Here is a 17,981-nt window from a genome sequence, read left to right as displayed (position 1 = left end):
AGGGAGATAATCCATCCTAAACAGGTAGTTTTGATTTTTTTTCTCCCAGGACTGTTACCATTATGTCTGAGTCAGCTCAGGTACAAGCTCCCTGGATTTTCAATCCACTGAGGCAAAACTCAGAAGATGGAGAGTTGAGGTGACTTGTGCAAATCAGAACATTCTCTGAAAGCAAACTTCACGGAGCTTCCTTGATATGTTCTGCTCATCACATTCTAGGATCCTACACCAAACATTCCATGTTCCCATTAATCTAGAAGTTCACTAACCTGGAAGAAGGGAACTGTCTACCTGATGCATCAGTTCCAACGAAGGAAACATGTTCAAACTATTTCTGCAGTATCGGAATAGTAGATAAAAAGAAAACTTAGAAGTCTTCATCTCTTCAACTCTACTGGTAAAGAAACTAATATTCAGAGGGTCCAAATGACTTGTTTAAGGTGACACAGTGATTGGCTGGCAGACTGGGATAGAACCCAGGCTATGAGAGTCTTTTCCAGGATGGTAGTGAAAGGGAGACCAAAAGGAGAATTCCTGAAAGGAAACTTAAACTTGGCTTCTCAAAATCATTTCACTTCACATGCTTTCTTCACGTCAACATGACTTTACCAGGTCCAATCAAAACTGACCACCCTCAAGAAGGATGGAACCCCTCAAAGCTGAAGCTTCTAATCAATGCGGTGGGTAGTTTACAATGCAAGCTTTTAAATAAGAGCACAATTTGAATTAACCTCCCCATCCCCCAAGTCCTCCTTCCCAGGATCACTGTGTACAGCGATGTTTGAGACTGGTTGAACGGTCTTTAAATGTCTTACCACACTTCTTACATTCATACTGTGCCTTAGTGTGGGTTTTGACATGTTTAATAAGGATTGTGCTCCGAGTAAAGGCTGCTCCACAGTAATTGCATTCGTAGGGCTTCTCTCCAGTATGAGTTCGGATATGTAAATTAAGCGATGAACTCTGTCTGAAAGTTTTCCCACATTCTTTACATTTGTATGGTTTCACACCAGTGTGACATCTCAAATGCCGAGTAAGGCGGGAATGAGAGGGGAAACCTTTCTCACAGTGGGTACATTTATAGGGTTTCTCTCCTGCATGGAGTCTCTGATGATACATGATACTGCTAAAAAGGCGGAAAGACAATCCACAGTCCTTACACAAAAATGGTTTTTCTCCAGTATGGATCTTCTGATGCCGTTTAAGGCAAGAATTCTGTCTAAAGGCCTTTCCACACTCTTTACACTTATAGGGCTTCTCTCCAGTGTGTATCCTCTGATGTTTTGAAAGAGAAGAGTTAAGAGTGAAGGATTTCCCACATTCCTTACACTCATATGGTTTCTCTCCAGTGTGAATTCTCAGGTGTTGATAAAATGACGAGTTGTCGTTAAAAGGTCTTCCACAGTGTTTGCACAGGAAGGGCTTCTCTCCAGTATGGGTTCTTTGATGCTGATTGAGAAAGGATAAATCGGCAAAATGTTTCCCACATTCATCACACTTGTAAGGCTTTTCTTTTCCGTTAGTTTTTTCCTGAGGCTCGCGTGAGGAGTTAGCTTTCTGAGCATTTCTACATTCGATACACATGGAGTGTTTCTTAGGGTGCTCAAAGGCTTTACCGCACTTCCTACACTTCCTGGGTTCTTCAGGGACAGGTTCCTTGTCTTTTGAGGCTTCATCTTGAAATAAATTCTTCCGGCATTTTTCACACTGAGAGCTTTCAATACAATTCCCTAAGATTTGAGTAAAGGCTACCCCACACTTACTACAAGTCTCGGCCTTACTCAACGAACCAATTTTAGGATGTCTCTTACTTTCACTAAGAGATAGAGGGCGACTCTTCCCACGTTCACTGCATTTCCTAGACTTTTCTGCACAGAGCTCTCTGCGGTTCACAAGAGCTGAACGAAAGCTGAAGGCTTTCTTGCCTTCCTTAGACCTCTGAGACATCTTTGTTAAGAAGGCTTTCCGATGTTTGAGTGCGTTGGAAATCTGCTTGGCATTCTTCCCAGAGGAGGTCCCTTCTAACTCCGACTCTCTACTCTCATGGCTACCCCGCTTGCCATGATCTTTCTTGGGTTTGCCATGCCGCTTCTGGAATTCTGTCTTCAAGCCATACCCACCATCACTGAAGCAGCACTCTACTGTTTTCTCTATAGTCAACTCTTCTATAAAAGCATCCAACTCACGTCTAGACTCACTCTCTACAAGAGATAACAGAGCAAGGATTTCCCATTTGCAATAAAGGAAAGTGCTATATTTGGGATGGACATAGGAACTAACCCCCAAAATGTAAGAAATATGGCTTAGTTATTATCAGTTACAGCTGCATTGAACAGTCAAGAACAAAAGTGACACAGGAAAGCAAGATGAACACAGAGGCTAGGAAAAATAGTGTGGAAGATGAAAAGCGTGTGCCTTATCATGTAGGACAGGTGCAAGTCTTCGCTCTTCTTTCCAACTCCTATACCAGGTTCAAACCTACTTATTCTCTCTATACTCAGACCTTATCTTTATATGCTTACCAGATGGCTGGTCCCAAATGAGCACTGTATTTGCACTGTTTTCCTTAATTCTCACAACAACCAATGAACCACATCTTGTAATATATTTTGTGGATGTCACAACTGGACACACAGAGAACCAGAAGCTTGTCCAAAGTCACATATATTGGAAGTGGTAAAAGCCAGATTTAAGATTTTTTATTTTAATTTTGTATGAGTGTTTTGCTTATATGTATGCCTCTGTACTACACATGTGCAGTGTCCATGGTGGCCAGAAAACTGGAGTTACAGATGGTTCAGAGCTGCCATATGGGTGCTGGGAACCCAGGTCCTCTGGAAGAACAGCCAGCCATCTCAACTACTGAGTCCTCTCTCCAGACCCTAAAGCCATATTTTAATTTGACGTCACAGTCCATCCTTTTGATCTCTATATTTTGATCTCTATATAACCATTCCTCAAGGCAGAAAAATGCATTAATTTTTATAGAAAATCCCAATCACCTCACCCACACGCAGCACCACCAGTCTTCAGACACAGTCTGACCCTACCAACCCTGGGCTCTTTATAACCAGGTATCCACTTATTGTTTCACCCAGATCACAACACTTTTAATCTTAGTCTTTGGGTCTAAAAACCTATGACCTAGCATGCAATGCCCCAGCACAGTTTAATAAATCGGACAGGATCAAAGGTTCAAAGTCCCATAATCAAAATGGAAAAATGGAACTTTCTCCAAAACCATACATTCATTGGGTTTTTCGTAGAACTCTGAATTAATTAATTTATTAACTGTATTGTTCACTCTGGTTTCCCCCTTGTAGTGTGTGTGTGTGTGTGTGTGTGTGTGTGCGCGCGCGCCTGAATGTATGTGGGAATGCACGTGCCCATGATCATATGCCCATGTACATGCATGTGGAGGTCAGAGGAGGATGCTGAGTGTCTTTTGTCACTCTCCACTTGTTTAAAAATACAGGTTCTTTTATTAAACCAGGAGCTGAATGTCTCAGGTAGTCTAGCTGGCCAACAGTTGTTGAAAGTCTACTTGGGTCTACTGTAAGGCTGGGATTACAGGCACAGAAGTCCATGCTTGGTTTTTCCATGGGTCCTGGAGAGTCTAACCTGGGTCTTCATGCTTGTATAGCATGAAGCATAGCACTAAGACATCTCCCCAGCTCCAACCCTTGTCTTTATCATAAGAACACACAATCATCTTCCTTATTGTTTTAACAGACAATTATGGTGGCAGCACATGCCTTTAACCCTGGTTCCTGGAAGACAAAGGCAGGCATATCTCTGTGAGTTCAAGGTCAACCTGGTCTATAGAGCAAGTTCCAGGACAGCCAGGGCTATACAGAAAAACCCTGCCTTGAAAAACCAAAAAAAAAAACAAAACAAAACAAAAACAAAAACAAAAACAAAAACAACCAAACATCCCAAAGTCCCCTAAAACTCAAAATCCTATTATTCACAAGTTATGTGAATTTTTCATATAGAATAGAAAAATTAAGGTGTATTATTATTTTTCTTATTTTTTTTTTAATTTTACTGATTTCTTTTTATTTCATGTGCATTGGTGTTTTGCCTGCATATATGTCTGTGTGAAGGTATCAGATTCTCTGAAACTGGAGTAACAGGTAGTTATGTAGCTGACATGTGGGTGCTGGAAATCGAACCTGGGTCTTTTAGAAGAACAGCCAGGGTTCTTAATCATTGAACCAGCCCAAGTTCTCTTATTTTTCTTTTAGATTTCCAAGTTCATTGGTAATGTTTGAAAATGGTATTTTTAATTAGCTACATGATAATCTATCCTATAGAATTTATTGATTTCCTTATTGAATGTTTATCAAATTATGTCCCTGCGGTTACAGTACAGCTTAGTGGTAGAATGTATGTTTAGCTCACCTGAGTCAGTATCACCTCTGAGCAATGATCCCTGAGCAGCTACAGATGTATTTCGTTACAGGACTGCTGCTCCAGATGCATGTTTATGAGTCGTTTTCCACGTTCACGAGCCACTCACTTTTTCAGTTTTATCAGTTATCTGCTCAAATTGTTTGCTTATTATTTCTAAATAATATACTGCTAGCTTATTACTAATTGGTATAAGTTAAATAATTATCATTACTAATTTTTTACTGCTTTTTCCTTAATATAAGTAGCTTTTTAACATGTGTAGTACTGCAAATCAGTGCAAAACCCATTCTGGGGATAAATCTGGGGATAAATCGGCTGCTTAAGCATAATAAAACAATTGTTTTCTATTTACGTAATTATAATAGAAACGGCTGAGAGGGTGACTAATATAAATGCTTTAGAAAGTAGATCAGAAGCCAGGTGGTGGTGGCTCATGCCTTTAATTCCAGCACTTGGGAGGAGAGGCAGGTGGATTTCTGAGTTTGAGGCCAGCCTGGTGTACAGAGTAAGTTTCAGGACAGCCAGGGCTACACAGAGAAACCCTGTCTCAGGGAGGAGGGGGGAAGGGTAGATCAGAAAAAGGTCAGTTTCAGGGTTTTTAAATTGCATTTTCATTATTAAAATGTATATTAAATAGTTATTTTTAAATTTTAGGAAGATATAGAGAAACACAACAGAAAAACAACATAATCCCTTGAGGGTTAGCATACTAAAAATGAACATAAATGTTTTCCAGGTATTAAAAAAATCTGTAATTATTTAACCTATACAGTTAAACATACATTTTAATCACACACACAAATGAAATTATTATACACATTTACTTGTGGAATTCCCAGCTACCTTTTGAGATTAAGTCCAAATGCTAATTAAATTATTGTTCCTTTATACAGATACTCCTTGATTTATAAAGGAGTTAAGTCTTGGTTAACCCACTGTAAGCTGAAAATACCCTAAATAAAATGTATTCGGCACACCCAACACACCCTGGAGCTTTTAAGTATGAGGTTCCTTGAACATGAGTGTGTTGAGTGATGCCGGTGCCCAGCCTTGCTAATGATAGCAGATCCCACACTGCTGGTCAAATATGGTCTCTACTAAACATCATTAATGTAAAAACAGAACCATAAAGCAAGTGACTGTGGGTCTAGTCTGTATTCCCGCATACTTCCATTGTTCCTTTCATGTGTCATTCTTTTTTTTTTTGTTTTGTTTTGTTTTGTTTTTTTGGATTTTTTTTTCCCCCGAGACAGGGTTTCTCTGTATAGTATAGCCCTGGCTATCCTGGAACTAACTCTGTGGACCAGGCTGGCCTCGAACTCAGAAATCCGCCTGCCTCTGCCTCCCAGAGTGCTGGGATTACAGGCATATGCCACCACCGCCCAGCTCATGTGTCATTCTTAAAGTGGGCATTACCTTACTAACATACTTATTTGGTTTTGGTCTTTTGGTTTTTTTTTTCCCCAAGACAGGGTTTCTCTGTGTAGCCCTGGCTGTCCTGGTACTCACTTTGTAGACCAGGCTGGCCTTGAACTCAGAAATCTGCCTGCCTCTGCCTCCCAAGTGCTGGGATTAAAGGCATGCGACACCACTGCCTGGCTGGTTTTGGTCTTTTAAATGTCAATAATGTGCTTCTCAGATCTATGGGGAGACTGCCTGCTGTCCCCAAGGCTGTGTCCATATCTGGCCACTCTCATTGTCACATACCCTCTCATTGTCACTGGTGAAGTACACAAATCCAGGACCATTTCTGTGAGATGTGGAGGCCTCTCAGGTGACTGTCGCCCCAGGTCTATGAAGCCTCACCTGAAGTTTACAAACCATCTTCAGCTTAAGATCCTTCCTCCCCAGCCTCCTTCCCCCTCACTCAGAGGTTACACCTGCACTATGGTCTCGCAACAACAATCCCAACTGCATTTGCCTTCACTAGAAATTTCTCCCAACAAAAGTGCAGCTTGGATATACATACACATCTGGGCACCTGCTTTTTGGAGGACCCGAACCAGTGGTGCCTCCATGAACATGAACACCCCAGGAAGGCAAAGACTCTTTTCTAATCCATCAACTTTATAGTCTAGCATTAGGGTCACCCAGCAGGCAAAGATTTTTCCCCACTGGCCTGGTCAACAACAGTTTTCATTTCCTTCTTACCTTTTACCAGCTCTCCTGGTCTGGGGTCTTTTGAGATTTCTTTTTCCAGTACCCTCGGCAACTTTACCCACTTCAGATGGGAAATTAAGTCAAATTTGGAAACTGGAGAACCTGCTCAGAGAAAAGACAGAAAATGACTGTTTAAACATAGAACAAAGGTAACCCAATATTCACAGTTAGCCTGTTTCTCTGAGAAAGATAAAGATGCCGTCAAACACAGAGGAGGAGGAACCCAAGGAGGAAGGACGGGAAGGCATAATGCTGGGGACAATGAAATGATGCCCTACATTTCTTCTGAAGTGAAGCAAAAAACGTCCTGAGGAGGAAATATCACACAGAAAGTACACTTTAGGGTCTCAATTTTAGGAATGGTCATGTCAGGTCCCAGTCCCCAGCAGATACAGTTAAAACAGTCACATGCCACTTATCTTTCAGATAAGATGACAGAGGATAAAGAGGCTACCTTCCTAGGTGCTAGATCATGAAGAGATGTCTTTACCCAGAAATTCGAGGGTCCCTAAGTTTTCCAGTAGCACTTCCTTATATAGCTCCCTCTGAGACGGTTCCAGCAGCCTCCACTCCCCTCTGGTGAAGTCCACGGACACATCCTCAAATGTTACGGATTCCTAGAAGATGAAACACAGCGTCTCTGAGTGGTACTGGCTCCCAGCAGTAAGGATTCAGAGAAGCAGTTAGGAGGTGTGTGTGTGTGTGTGTGTGTGTGTGTGTGTGTGTGAGTGTGAGTGTGTTAGTTGGAAACTGAACTCAGGGACTGGTAAATGCTAGTAAGTGTTCTACCTCAACCTCCTTATGTTTTGCCTTTAGCAGTTCTTACTAAGTTGCTTAAGCAGGTTTTGAACTTGAGTTCCTCCTGCTTCAGCCTCCCAGCAGCTGGGATTATAGGACCATGTCCAACCAGGCCTGGTAATTTTTCTTTTATTTTTTAAAGGGATTTATTATTTTATGTACATGAATGCTCTGCTCCATATATGTATGTGTTCTGTGTGTGTGACTTATGCTCCTAGAGAGTAGGAGAGGGCATTGGGTCTTCTGAAATTCAGAGTAGAAGACAGTTGTGACCTGTCATGTAGGTCCTGGGAACTGAATTGAGGCCCCTTGCAAGAACAGTCAGCACTCTTAGCCACTACATCATCTGTCTAGACCAGGCTTGTAAATGTTTTTTAAAGCTTCAAAGCAAGTTTCAGAGTAATTATTACAAGAAACAGAGAACAAATTACTGTACAATTCCAACCTTTCCCACATAAGAATCTGTCATGAAATAATGACCATATAAGAATTCTCTGTTCAAGTTAACCCTAACACATTAATTTCTAATATTAAAAGGAGAACCATACATGAGGATATGACTGGCATTCCCCATCCTCAAATCTGTAGACTATAAGCTAACCACAGCTAACAGTTGAATACATAAGAACAGCTGTTGAGAACTTTAGTCACATGAAGTAGCATAGTGATACTTGGTATTACAGAGAGAGTGCTTCTTTCTTCAGTCCAGGCTAGCCTCAAACTCACAGGATCTCCTGTTTTGGTGCTTCTAGTACTGGACTGTAGGTGTGCACCACCACACCTAGCTACAGCAATGCTTTAAAATATGAAATCAAAGAGAATCCAGTTTTTAAAAATACTCATGCTTACAAGTATGTCACAGTCACAAAAAGTATACTAACTCATTAAAATCAGTTTTCTTTCTCCTTTGAAACTTGCTTGGAACACACACTGGCTTCAAACCAGCCATCTTGACTCAGTTTCCTGAGTTCTGAGGTTGTACAGGTACATGCTATCATGGATGGCTTAAAATTTCATTTTCTATACAATATGATCTAACGCATTCTCTGGGTCAGAGAGGCAGAACAGTGGTGTCATCAAGAGCTTGGATCAGCTTCTTGTCAATGTGATATCATATAAAGTATACCAGGGCCCCGAGACTTCAAACAGCAGAAACATAGTCTCTCATAATTCCAGAGGCCAGAATAGGGGATCAAGGAGCGGGCAGGCATGCACTCATTCGAGCCTCTGGGGGAGAATGCACTCTGCCTCTCCCAGCAGCATCCCTTGACTTTCCTAGATAATGGTACAGTACCTTCAGTTGCCTCCCTCTCTGTATCACTACCACCCTTACTCTGTTCACTCTCTGCATGCTTCTTGAACAAAGACACTCAAGGCCTACTCCCAGGTCCCAGAACCAACTCCTCATCTTTTCAATTCTATTTTATTTTATTAGCATTTTTTGCTTGTTTTGTTCAAAACAGGTTTCCCTGTGTAGCCCTTGCTCTCCTGGAACTCACTCTGTAGACCAAGCTGTCCTCAAACTCAGATATTCACCTGCCTCTGCTTCCCAGTGCTGGAATTAAAGGTGTTTGTCACCAATGCCTGGCCATCTTTCCAATTAGTAGCACCAATTCTTCATTTTTAAGTCTTAAAACCCATAGCTTAACTACACCTATAACGAATGGTTTTTCTTTAAGCAAATTATATTCCCAAGTTCCAGGGACTAGGAAGCAGACATACTCTTGGAACTCATTATTGTTCTTGTATAGAAGTATTACTTATAATTGATTTTTCCTCCCTAACTGGTAATTGTGAGTACTAGAAACTTATTCTTTTGTTTGTTTGTTTGTTTATTGGATTTGGTTTTTTGGAGACAGGGTTTCTTTGTATAGCTCTGGCTGTCCTGGAACTCACTCTGTAGATCAGGCTGGCCTCGAACTCAGAAATCGCCTGCCTCTGCCTCCCAGAGTGCTGGGATTACAGGCATGTGCCACCACCGCCCAGCTGAGTACTAGAAACTTACTGCTTCATAACCAGATGCTTTTCCCAGCAACTATATGAGTTCTAGTCTTACTCAGTTGAACCCAAGGTCTTTCAAATAGTCAATAACACTGTCTGTAAATAACATGCCTTTGTCTCTCACACGTCAACACATCTCATTTCTCTCTTACTTCACTTGGTTGACTAATATGTTCAGGAAATATTGACATTTTCTTACATTGTGAGCCCAGCTTTCTTTCTTTTTTTTTTTTTTATTAGATATACTCTTTATTTACATTTCAAATTATTTCCCCTTTCCTGGTCCCCCCTCCAAAGTCTTTTAAGTCATCTCCCCTCTTCCTGATCCCCAATCAACCCCCTCCTGCTTCCCTGTCCCAGTATTCCCCCTACACCGCTGCATTGAGCCTTTCTAGGACCAGGGGCCTCTCCTCCCTTTGATGTCCAACAAGGCCATCCTCTGCTGCCTATGTGTCTGGAGCCATGGGTAACACTATGTGTACTATCTGGTTGATGTTTTTGTCCCTGGGAGCTCTGGGAGAACTGGGTGGCTCATATCATTTTTCCTCCTATGGCGCTGCAAACCCCTTCAGCTCCTTGGATCCTTTTCTAGCTCCCCCATTGGGGACCCTGTGCTCAGCTCAATGGTTGTCTGAGAGTGTCCCCTTCTGTATTTGTCATGGACTAACAGAGCCTCCCAGATGACAGCTATATCTGGCTCCAGTCAGCAAATACTTGTGGTCATTGATAATAGTGTCTGGATTTTGTAACTGTATATGGGATGGATCACTAGGTGGGGTAGTTTCTGGATGGTCTTTCCCTCAGACTCTGCTCCACACTTTGTCTCTGTATCTCCACCTGAGGATAGCTTTCTTTCTTTTTTTTTATTTTTTTTAAATTCTTTTTTTTATTCGATATATTTTTTATTTACATTTCAAATGATTTCCCCTTTTCTAGCCCCCACTTTCTTTTTTTTTAATGTCCTGAGCCAACCTATGTGGAGACATTCTTTACCATATCAGGAAACTATAATTCTATACCCACCTGACTCATTTCTGTCAAGACCAACTTTGGGGATTTAGTAAATGCTTCTGCCCTAAACATTTTGGGGGTACATTAAGTATGTTATAGCATGCCTGTGGAGGTCAGAGGTCAACCCACTGGGGTTGGTTCCCTCCTTCTACTATATAGATCTGGGGGGTGGGGCTGAAATCAGACTCACCTGCTGGAACCTTCACCCACCCCACCACCTCACTGGCCTTACATGCTTTCGTTTAGCATTAAGAGTTACGTTACAGTCTGTGAATCTAAATAAACAGCCAGTAAACAGTGATCTACAAGTTGCCTTGGTTGATTTTGTATCTTTATGCTCCTCACTAATATCTCAGTTTCCACTGAAGAATGAAAACCAGTGAAAGATAACTTACACGTGGCTCAGTGTCTGGAGGAGCCACCACCATCGCATCTTCTCCCAAATCCTCCTCTTTGCAAACTGCAGAAGTCTGAGTGCTAAGATCTGGGAAAGAGAAAAATCAATCCAGTCTTTCAGCTCCTCTCTCTTTTTTTATTGGATGTTTTCTTTATTTACATTTCAAATGTTATCCCCTTTCACAGTTTCTCCCCCTCCCAGAAACCCCCTAACCCATCCTCCCTCGCCCCGCTTCTATGAAGGTGTTTCACCACCCGTCCCACTCCCACCTCCCCGCCCTCGATTCCCCTACTCTGGGGCATCTATTGAGATGGATCAAGGACCTCTCCTCCCATTGATGCCTGACAAGGCAATCCTCTGCTACATATGCAGCTGGAGCCATGTGTACCCCTTGGTAGATGGCTTAGTCCCTGGGAGCTCTGGAGGGTCTGGTTGGTTGATATTGTTGTTCATCCTAAGGGGTTGCAAACCCCTTCAGCTCCTTCAGTCCTTTGTACTAAATCAGAACCCACCACAACCCATTCAAGCCGGATTCGTTTCCTAGAATGGCTCACAGGCTTATTTGCTTATTTAATATAAAGGATAGTAGAAAGGATACAAACAGCCAGATTTAAAAAAAAAAAGCTGTATAGGGCAAGGCCTGTAGGGAAAGATTCAGTGCTTCTGAACCTAACTACAGCCTGGACACACCCAGATGCAAACTCCTTCCACGTCCTCTTTATGGATAACCGTGCTCCTGAAATCCCCATATGCCTAGCTTTCTTGAAGTCTCATGTAGGCATGAGTAATGACATCACTGGTGATCATCTCTACTTTCAGCCCCTCCCCCTCTCTGGAGGCTGGAGTTGTGAGTTCTATCCTGTATCTGCATCGGAAATCAGCCTTCATAGGTGACTATTTATGGACATTTCAAATATGACTTCATTAAATCCAGGCATGGCTACGAGGGACTTAGGATAAATGACAACTGTCTTTCACCTTAGCTATCTATTGAGGGTTCTGAGACAGGTTTCAGGAACCAAGGAGGAAACGACAAATGTGCTAATAAAATGACATTCATGGCTCTAGTCACCTGGGACATGACAAGGGTTATAGGGGCTGCAGGCCCAGCGGGGAATAAACACCTAAATTCCTATTTTATGATAACACAGTGTTTCATGGTTCTCTGGAGGAGAGTAAAGAAATCAGGTTTTCCTTCTCTTTGGGAAGGAGCTGCCACAGAGATCACTTTCTTATATCAAAAAATAGGCTTTCCCACTATTTCCTCAAAAGAGCTTTTCTGTTCTTGAGTCCACAAAACTGAATTCCTTTAGCTATAAAGCACTCTGTACAATAAAGAGTTTAGAAAATAATTATAACTTATAAGATCTACCAAGGTCTTATAAATGTGCTCAAATACTATTTATAGCTGTTGACTGAACAAAGGTACTAGGCTGACCACAAAAATGGCAAGAACAAAAACAAAAATGGAATGTGCCTCCAGGACTGCTAGCTGATTCCTACAGATAATAGCTAAAAAGCAAGAAAGCTCCAGTGTGAGTTTGAGGGAACAGCAGAGGGCGGGGCCTGGGGGAGCTCGTTGAGGTCTTCTGGGTGGGAGACTGGGTCCAGACCCCAAGAGGAGCCTGAATTCATAGTGAATGAACATATTGAACAGCCTCAGATGACAATTCCTTTTCAAGTAAGGGGAAATAATTTTCTTCAAATCATTCTCTACCATCTTATAACAAGAACTGTGGACATTTTTTATTGACCAGATTAATTGGGAGAAATTACAGAAAGAAAGAATTATATAAAGATGTAAGAGGATTAATTTAACAAAGTTTTTCTTCCTTACAGATTGCTATTAGCAATGGATTCTTCATTGTAGGAATCTCCACACAGGCAGCGATGGGAAGAATGGATTCTACCACAAGCTCTAAGATGGCTAGGAGGAAGTACTGTTTACTGCTGCCCATTTGATCTGCAGCCACACAGATACTTGTATACCTAAAACATGGACTGCCTGACTCCTCTCTGATTTGTTTATCGCTGCAACACGCTCACCTTCCAAAATTAGGGTCTCTAACAAGAGACCCCACAATGTAGAACTGATTGGAAGTAATCTGTAAAATAGAATGTTTCCCTTAAATCGGTGGTTCCCAATGTTTCTAATACTGTGACTCCTTTATACAGTTGTTTATGTTGTGGTGACTACCAATCATAAAATTATTTTCATTGATACTTCAAAACTGTAGTTTTGCTACCATTATGCACCCTAATGTAAATATCTGATATGCAGGATATATCATAAATGACCCCTAAGATGTCTTGACTTACAGGTTCAGAACTACTGCCTTGCCAGGCAGTGGTGGTGCATGCCTTTAATCCCAGCACTTGGGAGGCAGCGGCAGGCAGATTTCTGAGTTCGAGGCCAGCCTGGTCTACACAGTGAATTCCAGGACAGCCAGGGCTACACAGAGAAACCCTATCTCAAAAAACTGCTGCCTTAAATTATCCCTCATATTTGAATATATAATTGAATATAATTTTTATTTTCAATCTTAGCAGTATTGCTTCCCTTGAGACGTTTATGTCATATCTTAGAGGACACCTCTCACACCCCACCTCACCCCCACACCCCACCTGTGACTCTCACCTTCCTTTTCTTTAAGTGTTTGGTTCAAATCTTCTACCAGGGCCACTACTTCCACACTACTCTCAGGATGCTGAGAATTCACCCAAATCCTCATCTCTCCAGGCAAAACCCTCAGGAACTGCTCAAACACTAACAGCTCTAAGATCTGCTCTTTGGTGTGAATGTCTGGTCTCAGCCACTGCTTACAGAGTTCCCAGAGTTGACTCAGGGTTTTTCTGGGTCCTTCTTCCTGTGAGTAACAAAACCACCTGAACTTCTGCCTGAAAGGCTCCGGGTCATCAGCATACCCTCTTAACATACCACCTGGGACCCTCAGAGGATCCACTCTAGGGTCCCTGCCTTGTTCACTCAAAGCCAAAGCTGAAGGGTCTGGGGAGATGCCTGTCATCCTGTTTGAGGGCACTAAAGCTTGCACTGTATCACCAGCAGGAATCCAGTCCTCTTTAGACTATCTGAGTATCAGTGTGATCTGCCAACAGGTACTATCTATGCACGCCAAACTACCAAGGGCTCCAGGAATCCAATTTACAGTCTTGAAGGAACTGTCAAGAAGAAACAGAAGACATGAAATGAGTAAAGGAATTGTTAATTCTGAAAACATTGATTTTTTTTTATTACCCACACATGAACCCCCCCTTCCACCTATACCTATACTTATATACTTAGAAGCTCACAAAAGCTCTGCCCAACCAATTATTCTATTAAAAGGAGACTCTTTATGGAATAAAAACTGAAGAGTTAAATAAAGATAATTAAATATACTCTGCAAGCAGACAGTTACTTCAGACTTAATACTACTCACAAACAAAATGAATGAAGATCTCTCTGGTTCCAAATGATCCAGGTACAAACCTATTTAACAGCTCCTGTCCTCTTTCAACAAACACACATTTCTTACCAGTCACTCAAACTCTGAAACCTGATTTCACATTTTACCTCCAAATTTTTCCTCCCGACTCTTACTTCTCATATAATAAATAACCAAGCTAGACCTCTCCTCTTTAAAATTTATTTTATATATATGAGTATTTTGCCTGCCTGTATGTACGTGTATACCACAAGTGTGCCCGGCGCCCATGTCGGTCAGAAGGCCGCACTGGATCCCTGGAGCTGAAGTGCCAGAAGCTTGTGAGCTCGCATGTCTGTGTTGGGAACTGAACCTGGGTCTTCTGGAGGGGCAACAAGTGCTCTTAACCTTGGAGCGTCTCTCTTAAGTACAGCTGTCTTCAATCGATTCTTGAGCTGTAGCTGTAGGCTTTCTCCTAATACTCCATAGCTGACCCTGCCATTTCCCTGCTCAGAAGCCCTTACAGGGTCCACCAAGGCCAAGGCCAAAGCAGAGGGCACACAGAACAGCCTTAAGATTTCCCAGGATACCTCACTGACTGACACTGCATCCACACAGAAATACCCCACACAAACTCTCCCTATATTTTTTACACCAGAGAGATTCCTGCCCCCTCATCACTTGGAATGATGCCTTCCCACGCTTAACGATCCTGTACTCACTCTTCCAAGCAGGGCTCCTGGGCCTCAGGGATGAAGAGCACTGTTGCTCTAGCAAAGGAACCAGCCTTGATTCTATTCTTGGCACCTACATAGCAGCCCACAACCATCTGTAACTTCAGTTTCAGGGAATCTAACACTCTCTTTTCTGACAAATGCACAGTGCAGGCAAAACACTCATAAACACAAAATAAAACCAGGGCTGGGTACTGCTCAGTGATAAAACACTTGCCTAGCATGTGGTTTAAACCCTCATTAATACCACACCCACACCACCACCACCACCACCACCACCACCACCACTACCACCGATTGTGGGGGGAGGGGAACCTCACAAGAAACATATCAAAAACAAAAACTCCAATTCTTCTCAGTTGATATGTCACCACCATCGTGTGAAATTCTTTTTGATCTCTACATGGTCTTTTGCACAGTCTGGTCTATGCTGCATTCATTCATTCATTCCATAAATGACTGGGATCTACAAAGATAGGAATGGGCACTGTGAGGACAGACGTGTAGAGATCACTTACATCTCCGAAATAGGACCAGAGATGTACCACTATTTCACAGGATATAGTAGCCTCTTATTGCAATTAGCATAGCGTTAACCACCCACCGCTGGACCTGACACCCAGCACGCGCGAGATGTGTTTTGTTTGCCAACCATCGGGCGCCCACCATGTCACCTGGCACCCCTTTGGGTACCTGGGACTCCGCAGTGACTGAGACATGCGCAGCTGCTTCAATAGAGGCTCTGTGAAAATGTGACGCAGATAAAGATTTTCAAGGCGAAGGGGAAAATCAGCGGCAATTTGCCCCACAGGTGTCAGCTGGCAAAGCCTGGGGACCTCCAGCTTATAAGGAACGCAGAGGAAGGACGATCCAGGTTTCTGACAGATACAGCCAGAGACGCTGCTAAATATCTAATACAAGGGTCACACACATACACACACACACACTTACGCGAGCAAACACACCAAGGAATTATCTGGCTCAAAATACCAAAGGTGGCGAAGTTTTCAAGACCTGAGCACGGGAAGGAAAGGACGGGAGGGCGCGGTGCTGCTGAAGTGCACGCCCCCGCAGCGGCGGCAGCAGCAGCAGCTCAGCACCTGGTCAGTGGGATGCTCTGGGTCCCGATCCACCCAAGGCATGCGCTCGGAGCCCACAACCCGCGCAGCTCCAAACCGAACGGCGGAAAGCACCAATACCTGCACCAGCATCCGCAGCCAGCGGCACCGCAATAAGCCCTGGGAACCTCGTCCCGCAGCAGCTGCGCGCGCAAGACTTCGGTATCCACTGCGCCTGCGTAAAGGCTAGGAACTACGATTCCCGGGGTCCGCTGGCCTGGATTTTAGAAACTCCTGTGCTTTCCATAGGCTATTTTCTGGCCTGTTGCGCATGGTCACAGAGGAGCATCTGGGGGGGCTCAGCTCCTAAATTATTGCTGCGCCAGAGGCTTAGAGGCCTAGAACATGCTTAGGTCTTTTAGATCTATGCAGCCCAGCATCCTCAGTAACCTGAAATCTTCCTCAGCTTCTCCCATCACCACTGTTCACTAGAATTCAAAGTGGAAAAAAATCCCCTGAGGAAGCATTAGCGACGCCTTTAAGCAAACAATAAGTAACACAGCAAATACACTATACAAATGTCATTCCCCCCACCCCTGCTTCCACACCTGCCACCACGATCCGAGGGCAAGCACCCTACAAAAAGCTTTGCCAGCACTGTTGCAATAGCTTCTTGGTTTTCCCCCGTCCATCACTTTCATCAAGTCTAGACAGATTATGCCCCTCCCAAGGAAGGACTGCTCAAAACTCTAGTATCTTAGTTATTTGTTCTCTTACTGTGATAAAATATCCTGACAAAAGCAACTAAGGAGGAAAGGGCTTTATTTCAGCAAACGGTTCAAGGTATGGTCCTCATGGCGGGGAAGTCAAGGTGGCAGGAGTGGGAAGCAGCTGGTCACGTGGCATCCACGACCAGGAAGCACTGGGCTGTGGATGCCTGCCGATGCCCAGGTCTCTTTCTCTGTTTACACAATCCAGGATTTCCTGTCCAGGAGATGGTGCCATCCACAGCAAGCGATCGAGATAATCCTGCATAGGCACACACCCAAAGACTGGTCTTCCAAGTGATTCTAGAGGTGGTTTAACTGATAATGGAAGACAGAGCCCTGGCATCACTGTATCAAGAGATGATAGTAGTACTAGGATGTGGAGACCTACAGCAGCCATTGATGGACAGGAACAAGATAAGACAAGTGAGGCAGAGCACATTTAGCAAAGATGACCACATCAGCACCGATCTATCTACTCTAGGAGTTCTTCCTACAAGTATACTGCTGATGTAATTCCTTTGAGAGCAGTTTCAGTTTTTGAAACTAGGGTGACCTCTCCTAGCTCATAAAGTCCAGAAATGGACGGCGGGTGCAGTTTAATGGTACTGCAGCTGCCAAGGAGTGTGCAGTATGGTCCTGGGTTTGCTTGAGATGGTGGGTGGGGTGTCTATTTGAATGTTTAAAAGCAGGATCCATCCATACAACCACGGTTTTGGTTTTTGTTTTGTTTTTAATTTACAACAAAGTGGAATTGTTATTATCTCTATACCCTGGATTTTAAATTCTCCTAACTAGAACAGATAGTATTTACTCTTTATAGATGCCTTCTTTCATTCAATATTATGCCGATGAGGTCCATCAAAATTGTTGCTTATGGTTATGAACTAGTTGATTTCATTGTTGAATGGCGTTCCCCTGTGACTTGTTATTTACATTAGTTTCCTGTTTACACAGCTCTTAACTCAGCATCTGTTCTGCTACATGGATAGGGAAGGAAATACATTCATGTGCTTATGTGTGCCTTTGTAAAGGGTTGGCTGGTTTTCTGCAGCCCTTCTAGAACAGTGATTCTCAGCCTGGGGTCAAGACCCTTTTGGGGTTGATCAACCATTTCATAGTGGTTGCCTAAAACCATCAGAAAACACAGATATTTAGATTACTATTCATAACAGTAACAACATCACAGTTATAAAGTAGCAATGAAAATGAAT

The 17,981-nt window shown here is 42.9% G+C and overlaps 1 protein-coding gene across 1 annotated transcript; it reads right to left on the bottom strand.

Moving 5' to 3' along the window:
* Window positions 1-374: 374 nt before the first annotated feature.
* On the bottom strand, window positions 375-13,866 carry Znf483 (zinc finger protein 483; the record flags this gene model as incomplete). The annotated part of the gene is made up of 5 exons (XM_052175792.1): window positions 375-2,201; window positions 6,568-6,678; window positions 7,067-7,193; window positions 10,782-10,870; window positions 13,422-13,866. Coding segments are annotated over 5 exons (2,211 nt in total), but the record flags the coding sequence as incomplete, so codon positions are not given.
* Window positions 13,867-17,981: the final 4,115 nt, after the last annotated feature.

Source organism: Apodemus sylvaticus, chromosome 3, assembly GCF_947179515.1.
Source record: "Apodemus sylvaticus chromosome 3, mApoSyl1.1, whole genome shotgun sequence".
In the NCBI taxonomy this organism is placed as follows: Eukaryota; Metazoa; Chordata; class Mammalia; order Rodentia; family Muridae; genus Apodemus; species Apodemus sylvaticus.
Note: the sequence above shows the minus strand (reverse complement) of the source record. Positions and strands in the feature narration are given on the sequence as shown.